This window comes from Malus domestica, chromosome 09 (assembly GCF_042453785.1).
Source record: "Malus domestica chromosome 09, GDT2T_hap1".
NCBI classification, from domain to species: domain Eukaryota; kingdom Viridiplantae; phylum Streptophyta; class Magnoliopsida; order Rosales; family Rosaceae; genus Malus; species Malus domestica.
This window is the reverse complement of record NC_091669.1, coordinates 21,438,622-21,448,407: the sequence shown is the minus strand read 5'-3', so window position 1 is coordinate 21,448,407 and position 9,786 is coordinate 21,438,622. Positions and strand designations below refer to the sequence as shown.

Here is a 9,786-nt window from a genome sequence, read left to right as displayed (position 1 = left end):
GGCAATAGTAGAGAGAAAGAGAGATGAGTAAGTGTGGGTGTGTTCTATTCCACCTCATTGTGCCTTTATTTATAGTAGTAGGATAGGTAAAAACATTTCCCTTTAGGATTACAACATTTAATAGGTAATCTACTCTTAATAGGAATATAAGATACATTCCCATATCTACTAGGATTTACACAATTACATTCCTAATTTAATAGAACTGCAACAATTTGTTTTTTTTTATTTTTTTTATTTTTGTGTAACGTTATATATATTTTTTCTTCTTAAAATGTTTATTCTTGTTTTTCCCCTTAAGATTCTTAAGTATTCCACCAAAATATTACATAATATACATAATTTATACTAAAAATCATAAGGCTCGTGAGGTTAGGTTTCGCCTCACGCCTCAAGGCTTTCGCATAGGCAGGGCTATCCGTAGAACGTCTCGCGTACGCCTTTTCCTTTTAATACATTGTTGTGTATTGAATTAAATTTTTTTGTATTATAGAGCAGGTTCAATTTTGATTCTGTTCTAGATATTAAGAGCATCGAAACTAAATTGTTTTTTAACTTGTGGTTTGATTTTAAATCGAAACCGTTTCAAAATCATAAAAACCAAATTATTCAGATCAATCCGATTTGGTCTTTGTCGGTTTTGATTTTCAATTTCAAGCTTCTATCCCATAAAAAAGTGAAAAATATCTTAAGGGCATGGGCTCATCTTTATTTTGTCCTCATTCAAGGGCGTTTTGGTGATCTTACTAGAAAAAAAAAAAAAAAACAAAAAATCGTAGTGTCATACTATAGGTGTACTTTGGTCAGTGCAATTTGCCCCAAGAATCAGTCTTGCAGTCTTTCGGGGATTGCTTTCCGTCGACCCCGACTGTGTCGCTTGCCCATTCATTTTTCCGAATTAGCCTCCACTCACACTCTAATCTGACTCACATAACTCCATTTCTGCTTAATTTAAATTTCTGATAAAAAAAAATTGCTTATCTTCTTCACTGATGGAGAATCATCTTTCTGGGTTATGATTCACAGATTGCAAAACCCATTTTTTAATTTAATCTTCCAAACTTGGAAAAATAATCTCCACTTGAAAATTTTATTGGTTTGGCTTGTATTTTCCTTTTCATGAAATATAAAAATATTTGTTTCTGCCCTTTACACTTCTCTGAAAATCAATCTTTTTTCTTGAGGCAGCCACCTTATCTCTCCCTTATCTGTGTCTCTCTTCATGTTCTTCTCTTGAGAAAACCTACCTCTGAATTTTCTTGAAGGAACCTAAGAGAAGGGAGACATGGAGGCTGTCTTACAAACCAAAGGGCTTCTCTCTCTTCCCTCAAACCCCAGAACCAGGGTTTTTCAATCTTCTTTGGGATTAAAGCAGAGATTTTTCTCCACCAAACCCAAAACCCCAGGTGGGTTTTCTCTATCCTCCAATGGGTTCCCGAAATTTCCAAGCTTTGTCCCAAAAAATCATGGGGTTGCCCCAATAGAGAGGAACTTGTTCATCTGCAGGGCTGAGGCTGCAGCTGCTGGGCAGCCGGCATTTGGGGAATCTGAGCAGCCCAACTTCCTTGGGATTGAGACTGTGACCCTCAAGAAAATCATCCCGCTTGGGTTGATGTTCTTTTGTATTTTGTTCAATTACACAATCCTCAGGGACACAAAAGATGTGTTGGTTGTGACAGCCAAAGGGAGCAGTGCAGAGATTATACCATTTTTGAAGACCTGGGTGAATCTGCCTATGGCTGTTGGGTTTATGCTACTCTACACAAAACTCTCTAATGTTTTGTCCAAGAAGGCTCTCTTCTACACTGTTATTCTACCCTTTATTGCCTTTTTTGGGGCGTTCGGGTTCGTCCTGTATCCTCTCAGCGGCTATATCCACCCTGAAGCCCTTGCTGATAGTCTTCTCAACGTTCTCGGCCCGAGATTCCTTGGTCCTCTTGCAATTTTGAGGATTTGGAGCTTTTGCTTGTTCTATGTCATGGCTGAATTGTGGGGGAGCGTCGTGATTTCTGTGCTTTTCTGGGGGTTTGCCAATCAGGTCATTTCGTAGACAAATGTTATCATACCAAAAATATAATCTTGAAGATGAACTAATGATTATTTTGATAATTATTTTATCTGGCATAAACTATTTCTGGATTGGTTGTTCATACTTTCCAGTCTCGGTTTTGTATATATTTGTTCAGGACTGGGAAATTATGTGAACACTATATATGGTATGTATGTCTCAGTGATGGGTCAGTTTCTCAGAAGTATAACTGAAATGTGTTTTGAGATTGGAATTGGAAGCTTGGTATTTTAATCATACACGTATAATATGCTAGATTCCTTTTTGGATATCTCTATCTGCTATTTGCCTCAGCAGATTGGACAAGAACTACTTTTCTGCTCAAGGGTCTCGGTTTCTAGTTTCTAAGCATGATTCGTATCAGAATTTATTTTTTCATATTACGGTTTTTATTTTGCAACAACCCCAATTTGAGTTGTATAACAAGATATGGATTCTTATAGAATACTAGGAATGATCTCAAAGTTTTCCCTGGTCAAAGTTTGAGGTCTGCATCACTGTTATTGACTGGGAACTGTAAATAATTAAGGTTACATGCATTTTGTGCAGATCACTACCGTTGAGGAAGCAAAGAGGTTCTACCCTCTTTTTGGATTGGGAGCGAATGTTGCACTAATTTTCTCAGGCAGAACAGTGAAGTATTTCTCTAATCTGAGGCAAAATTTGGGTCCTGGAGTTGATGGCTGGGCCATGTCCTTAAGGGGTATGATGAGCATTGTGGTGTTGTTGGGGTTAACTATCTGTGGCCTGTACTGGTGGGTAAACACTTATGTTCCTCTTCCCACCCGTAGCAAGAAGAAGAAGGTAATATCTTTTTGTCACATCTCAAATATGTTGTTGGGGCTGCATGTATATGTTTTTTTTGGTCCCAAGTATTCAGTCTGTTCTGTTTATCAGCATTCCTATTTTTCGGCATTACCATCTGTTAATATGTTTCTGGAAAGTTAAAAACGTAACATATTGTTTACTATCTTATACGTACTCTGGTCACTTGTCAGTTGTCATTGTTAATGCGTCCAGGAATTTATGGCAATATTTTCATAGTGGTCATGTTTTCTGTTTTTTTCTAATTTCTTAATTTTGGTTAACAGGTGCTTGAATGATTCCGGGTTATTAAAACGATATAATTTCTTTGAAATGTTTAAGAAATCATGTTTGTTTATCATTTTATTGGTAATAACTCTTATGCTAATGGCATGGATGGAAGTTTCATATTGCTGAGTGATGCCTCATTTGTTATGAAGTGGCACCATTGTACCTATTTTTAATTTTTCTAAACTATACGGAACGAATTCCAAAAAAGAAAATATGAATGTATACTGAAGGATACCTGTGGTTTCCAATTGATTGCATAATTTTGCTGCAAATCCTCAATTGAAACCCTATATTTGGACTTGATGCATCTCTAATAACTCTCAATTACCTTGCAGGAGAAGCCAAAGATGGGTACAATGGAGAGCTTGAAATTTTTGGTGTCTTCACCGTACATCAGAGATCTTGCCACTTTGGTGGTTGCATATGGTATTAGTATCAACCTTGTGGAGGTTACATGGAAATCGAAGCTCAAGGCTCAGGTAGACCTTAGCCCGATTTTCTTAATCTTTGCCTATACTTTTTTTTTTCCACTAATTGGCCTATCTTGTTGTTACTCTGCAAACCATGCAGTTTCCAAGCCCAAATGAATACTCTTCTTTTATGGGCGACTTCTCAACTGCCACCGGAATAGCAACTTTCACAATGATGTTGCTCAGCCAAGTTATATTCGAAAAATATGGATGGGGAGTTGCTGCAAAGATCACACCTACAGTGCTACTTCTGACTGGAGTTGGTTTCTTCTCTCTGATATTGTTTGGTGGCCCACTTTCACCCGCTATTGCGAGCCTTGGGATGACTCCTCTTCTTGCAGCAGTATATGTGGGTGCTCTGCAAAACATTTTCAGCAAGAGTGCCAAGTACAGCTTGTTTGACCCGTGTAAAGAAATGGCATATATTCCCTTGGATGAGGACACCAAGGTTTGGACTCTTACTCACAACTCGCGGTTTTAGAATTTGGGTTGGCAAATAGTTTCAACCGTGGCTGTTTTTATTTATTTATGTTGTCTATCAGTTAAGACATTTGGGGGAGCTTATTTGAATCTAGGGAGGTTTCGGTCGTATTTTGAATCCTGTTCAAGAAAAAGTTTGACTTTTCTAATTTGAGTTTCCTTTTGAGCCCTATTGTTTTACGTTCCTTGTTAAATTATTTCTGTAGGTTAAAGGAAAGGCGGCCATTGATGTTGTCTGCAACCCACTGGGGAAGTCTGGTGGTGCTCTGATTCAGCAGTTTATGATTTTAACCTTTGGATCACTCGCCAACTCAACACCTTACCTTGGAGGAATACTTCTGGTGATTGTTCTTGCATGGCTGGCAGCAGCCAGGTCTCTAGACACCCAGTTCACTGCATTGCGAAGGGAGGAAGAGCTCGAGAAGGAGATGGAAAGAGCGGCAGTTAAGATCCCAGTTGTGGCCCAAGAGGGAGGTCGGAATGGTCCTCTTGCCAGCGACTCAGTGCTGAATCCAACAGCAGGAGACCCAACCGGTGGAAAACCTCCGCACAGAATATGATGTGTCCTGTTTGATGAAGAACCAGAGGGTTGATGAGATTGAGAAGCGGCAATATTTGGTGAAGTTTTTGGTTGGTAGGATCTTAGTTTGCTTAAAAAATAAGCAGCTTACGACTTCTTATGAGTCCAGTTTATTCATAGGTATTGAAATTACATATCTGTTTAGTTGAAGTTGCTAATAGTTTGTAGAATTGGATTGAATTAATAAACTTGGTTGATTCATTATTTAGAAATGTTATTCTTATTGGAAATATTGTATGCATAAAGCTAAGCATTCCAGATTTTACTTGCATGTTGTGTTTTCATCTCATAAATTAAGGACTGGTACAATACTTAGTACCATCACACCATACGACGGTCACATACAAATACTTGTAAGCATTGTAGTTAAATCACATAAATTCGTTGTATGCCTGTGAGGTGCAAACACTTTATTTTTAAAGTAGGCCTATGAATAGATATTTTTTTATTATTAAAAGACATAGTTTGCTACCCCACCTGTAAGGGTAGGGTGTCCATACTAACCCGAAAGACTTGAGGCGTGCTTAAGGTGACTTCACAATAGTGAACAGATTTCAAATATCATGCCTCACTTGACCAAGGCTCCATCACCTCATCAATCACTTTAATGCCCTGCGTAGTTACAAGCCTACACTACCAGGACAATTTTAGATATTTTTAAGTCCTTTGTGGTGAGCCAAAAAATTTCAGTATACTTAGAAATTCAAATCAAACTCACACAGTAAGTTGAAAAGATTTAGTTCAGTTGGAGTGGGTTCAATTGTTGACTGATGTATAAATGCTGTTATGGAGGGATTTTATGATAAAATGGGATTCGCTTGTGTCAGAGAGCCTGAAACCAGTCCTTCAGATGAAGTTGAAGCTTCGAAAGCGGAGATCTTTTGTGGACACAGCGAAGGACTTGCAGCTGCATTTGGGCTCATTAATACAGCGCCTGGGATGCCTGTACGGGTGACTAAGAACCTTTACATGTGCCAAAGCTGTCACGGTACTATCAAATTTATCTCCAAGGTTGTGCGTCGGGAGATTTCTGTCAGGGATACTGAAAAATTTCACCATTTCAAGGATGGCTCCTGCACTTGTGGGGATGAAGGTTACTGGGGAAACTCAGATAAATGAGCTGCCGGAGGAATATTTAATCTTAGAGAAGTGTGGGGCTGTAGATAATTTGGGCACAAAGAAGATGTACCACAGAGATCTCAGGAGGCGAAGTTGCTGCTTTCTGTGAGGGCACTTCAAGTTGAAACTTTTAATACCCTGGTTTCTTTATGCAATACAGTGGTTTAAAACGTTGTCCACTTCCAATGGATAAGGACGTGCATTGAACTTACTGACACGAGATTGTAGAGCTCTGTTTATTGATGCACTAATGATTCTGAATGTGGGATTTGTTTTCTGCAGATACTAAGGCTACAGTTCAAATTTCACGTACGGCCTAAAAAGTGCTTCAACTTACAGTATGACACATGACATACATTGGTATGAGATCGCATACCTATTCCATTTAACGGAGATCATGGTAAATATCTAATGTCTTCCTTATCAGATTTTCTTCTTCTGCATTGTTGTAGACTTCTAGCTGAACATTTTAGATACTTCTGGCAACCGAGATCTTGCAAGGAACTTGAATATGATTCTTATGTAGGTAAAATAGAGAATGCAGATTTTATCTGAGTGAAGGAAGTTGAATTTATTTAGTAAAAGTACAACTAGCTGTTATCACATCTCACACATATCAATCTTATACACAAATAACACTATAAAAGAATACCTAAGCTTGACACAATTATTCTAAGCTTAAGGCGTTGTCGCCTTTGCTTGCTCTCTTTACCGAAACAAAAAACATATCTAAAAAATTTTCTAAGGAATACAATGGAGAAGAAAAAGAATGAATATTTTCACTGCTCTTCATATTTTCACTGCTTTCTTGATTGTCATTATGGATAACTTCATAAAGCTGTTTCCCATAGCATAGCTTTCGTCGTCATCACTGGTTACCATGGGCTTCTTCCGTATGCAGTCAACACCCTTTTTCATGCTCAGTATTATAGATGGAGAAGATGGGATTCGTCGAAAGGCTCTGGCACTCTCAGACCTTGTAAGTTTTCTTTCCTTTCCGTTACTCTGGTCCCTCCCTTCAAAACTCTTCCTGCTAACAACTCCCTTAAGGGCCTTAACAGGAGTACTGATAGGAGCATATTTATGCGACTTAATTAGCTTATTTTCTTGCATTTTCATAGCTAGTTTCTGTTTATTATAGTGTTTTAAGCTATCTTCGTGTGTTTTCAGGTTCATATGACAAAGTTGGCAAGAAAGTAATTTGGACCATTTTGGAGCAGTTTTAGACTGGAATGGATAGCTTACATATGGAGCACAAGGAATGGACGAATTTGAAGTTCAAGAGAGGCTAGAAATGTGCTAAAGAGTTGAAGAAATTAATTCAAGACAAAGAAGATAAGGAATCAGCTAAAATGAAGGACCAGTATCCAAAACCTTATCCAACCTTATCTTATCCAAAACCTTATCTTATCTTATCCTATCCTAATCTTATCATACCTTAATTCCAGCTACAAGGGGGAGTTCTTTGGGTGTTATCATACCTTAATTCCATCCAATTCAATGAATTAAGGAAAATCTGATGGTTAATTTGAACTATCACGGTTAACTTGGGGTGTTGTCATTCATAGTCTAAAGGAATAATAACTGGAAATTGGTTTGTATGCATATGTCATGTGTGGAGAAGGACCCTCTAGCTAGCCAATCACCCATATTTCCCCCCAAATTCGTGCTAAATTTGCTTAAGTTTTTAATTTACTTGTCTTTACTTTAAATTCGTCAAAAACCCAATTCCCTTTACTTTGTTGTGTCAAGTTAGTTAGAATCTGTCCAATTTGTGTTTTTAAGGGTTTTTATGAAAGGTCGTCCAAGTAGGATTGGCGATGGTGGAAAGTGGCCTGAGTCCTCCATGTCAAGCACATAGAAATCTGCAGGAAAAATCAAGTGGTCTACCTGCACCAAAACATCTTCCAACACTCCTTTCAGGTATGCATTAGATCGATCGGCTAATTGAATAATAACACCATCATTTTTAAGCTCTCCCAGATTCATAGATGCATAAACAGAATATGGCATGACATTAATTGATGCACCTAAATCTAGCATAGTAGGTTCAAACCTTGTATTACCAATTACACAAATGATAGTGAAACTACCTGGATCTTTGCTTTTAGGTGGCAGCTTTCTTTGCAACATTGCAGAGACATTCTCACTTACATGTACCACCTCTTTCTGCCGAATCCCTTTCCTTGTTGTACAAAGCTTCTTAAAAAACTTGGCGTACTTCAGGATTTGCTTTATAGCATCAAGGAGCAGGATATTGACGTGCACCTTCCTAAACGTTTCCAGAATGCCTTTTTCATCCTCTTCGTTCCTGGTTTGCATAAATCTGCTAGGGAAAGGAACATTGGGTGGAAAAACGTTAGAAGTAACTGGATATGGGCTTACCTTGGTTGTTTTGGACGACATAGAGGGCTTAGGAGGCTGCGGCAAGGGTTGTTCTACCCTTGTCGTGGGTTTATCCAATGTTTCATCTTCTTGCTGCAACTTTTCATCCTCCTCTTGGCTAGATTTTGACATTTTGGGGCTAGGTCCAACCTTTTTGCCACTTCTCAATGTGATAGCATTGGCGGTTTCAATTCTTTCCTTCGGATTCACAATGGTTGAACTAGGCAGTTTACCTTGTTCTCTGAACTATCCCATGAATTCCGCTATTTACCCTATTTGATTTTTCAAATTGCGCACCTCTCCATAAATTTGATTTTTCAATTTGCCCATCTCTTTGGCTTGATTTTGTACCTCTTTAGCTTGATTATGTACGCTTTGCATCAAAGAGGTTAGTAATTTAAGAATTGTATCACTATCCATTGACGAACCTGAATTTGGTTGGGCAGATTGTGGTTGAGGTTGTGTTGGTACGAATGGCTTTTGAAATATCTCGAGAGGTGGCTGCCAAAATCCTCTTTGTTGTTGAGGCTCCCTCCACTTCATGTTTGGGAGATCTCTCCAGCCCGGATTGTAAATGTTGGCATATGGATCATATTTGGGCTGATTTTGGCCTTGGAACCCAATGGCGTTGGCACTCTCCCATCCCCCATTTTCTATCAATTGAGGGCATTTCTCATAAGGGTGTCCTTGTATAGAGCACACGCCACAAGTTGTATTTCCTTGCACTTTCGATCCTTCAACAAATTGTGACAACATAATAGTGAGAATAGCCATTTGAGATTGAAGTTCGGAAATTGCACTTACCTCATTCACTTGATGTTGCCGTGGGGTGTCTCTCTGTCCAATTCCTTCGTATTGTTGTGCATTCAAGGCTCGATTGGCTATTAAGATCTTGGCTGCAACTAGGGTTTTGTCAACCAAAGCACCACCCGCCAAGGAATCTAGCATTTGTCTCTCAATTAGAAGTAGTCCTTCATAGAAATATTGAATTAAAAGCTCTTCCTTCATTTGATGTTGTGGGCAAGATGCAACTAACGTCTTAAAACGCTCATAATATGCTGGAAAGGATTCTCCTTGGCTTTGTTGAATTCCACTAATTTTCTTCCTCAAAAGAATGACTCTTGAAGTTGAGAAGAATTTCTCTAAGAATGCTCTCTTCATGGTTTCCCAAGAAGTGACGGTTCCAGGTGCTAGTTCATAAAGCCAATCTTTAGCCTTGTCCATAAGAGAGAATGGAAAGGCTTTCACCTTCAAAATATTTCCATCCACGTTGATTGGTGTCATACTCGAGCACACCACTTCAGATTCAGATTCGAAACTAGAACTAGGTGGATTGGGTTCTGGTTGCTTCCTTTTCCTTCTCAACGTTCGTTCAAAATCGTCGTCAAACTCCAAGATGTGTGCACGAACAGGTTGAGAACTTCAAGTCATAAACTAGTACCTAAAACAAAGAAACCAAAACAAAACCAAATCAGAAACACAAACTATACGAAAACAGAAACAAAGGGAAGATTAGCAATTTTGCTAATCCCCGGCAACGGCGCCAAAAATTTGATGTGATATAAACTAGCACTCAAATTAAAACCCTA

At 38.6% G+C, this 9,786-nt stretch overlaps 3 protein-coding genes across 4 annotated transcripts; 2 read left to right on the top strand and 1 right to left on the bottom strand.

Moving 5' to 3' along the window:
- Positions 1 to 806: 806 nt before the first annotated feature.
- On the top strand, positions 807 to 4,923 carry LOC114827024 (plastidic ATP/ADP-transporter-like). 2 transcript variants are annotated; one of them, XM_029108408.2, is made up of 5 exons: positions 807 to 2,038; positions 2,618 to 2,872; positions 3,499 to 3,642; positions 3,734 to 4,081; positions 4,320 to 4,923. In XM_029108408.2, exons 1-5 carry the CDS (start codon positions 1,286 to 1,288, stop codon positions 4,671 to 4,673), a joined length of 1,854 nt encoding a protein of 617 aa, XP_028964241.1. In that variant the 5' UTR covers positions 807 to 1,285; the 3' UTR covers positions 4,674 to 4,923. The 2 variants fall into 2 exon arrangements, with proteins under 2 accessions (XP_028964241.1, XP_070660751.1); XM_070804650.1 differs by having other exon boundaries at positions 816 to 2,038; positions 3,502 to 3,642.
- A 556-nt stretch (positions 4,924 to 5,479) lies between these two features.
- On the top strand, positions 5,480 to 5,812 carry LOC139187835 (pentatricopeptide repeat-containing protein At1g15510, chloroplastic-like). The gene has a single exon (XM_070804439.1). It carries the CDS (start codon positions 5,480 to 5,482, stop codon positions 5,810 to 5,812), a length of 333 nt encoding a protein of 110 aa, XP_070660540.1.
- A 789-nt stretch (positions 5,813 to 6,601) lies between these two features.
- LOC139187834 (uncharacterized) lies at positions 6,602 to 9,481 on the bottom strand. The gene is made up of 3 exons (XM_070804438.1): positions 9,002 to 9,481; positions 7,967 to 8,443; positions 6,602 to 6,940 (listed from the first exon to the last, which is right to left on the bottom strand). The coding sequence occupies exons 1-3, from the start codon at positions 9,479 to 9,481 to the stop codon at positions 6,602 to 6,604; spliced, it is 1,296 nt and encodes a 431-aa protein (XP_070660539.1).
- Positions 9,482 to 9,786: the final 305 nt, after the last annotated feature.

Excerpts from the sequence above, each read along its gene's own strand:
- LOC114827024 (XM_029108408.2), top strand. The coding sequence starts at position 1,286 with ATGGAGGCTGTCTTACAAACCAAAGGGCTTCTCTCTCTTCCCTCAAAC. Across the intron at positions 2,039-2,617 it reads TCTGGGGGTTTGCCAATCAG|ATCACTACCGTTGAGGAAGC; the intron begins GTCATTTCGTAG and ends CATTTTGTGCAG. Across the intron at positions 3,643-3,733 it reads AATCGAAGCTCAAGGCTCAG|TTTCCAAGCCCAAATGAATA; the intron begins GTAGACCTTAGC and ends CAAACCATGCAG.
- LOC139187835 (XM_070804439.1), top strand. The coding sequence starts at position 5,480 with ATGGAGGGATTTTATGATAAAATGGGATTCGCTTGTGTCAGAGAGCCT.
- LOC139187834 (XM_070804438.1), bottom strand. The coding sequence starts at position 9,481 with ATGACACCAATCAACGTGGATGGAAATATTTTGAAGGTGAAAGCCTTT. Across the intron at positions 8,444-9,001 it reads GGCAACATCAAGTGAATGAG|TTCAGAGAACAAGGTAAACT; the intron begins GTAAGTGCAATT and ends TTCATGGGATAG. Across the intron at positions 6,941-7,966 it reads GGCAGAAAGAGGTGGTACAT|AAACTAGCTATGAAAATGCA; the intron begins GTAAGTGAGAAT and ends TATAATAAACAG.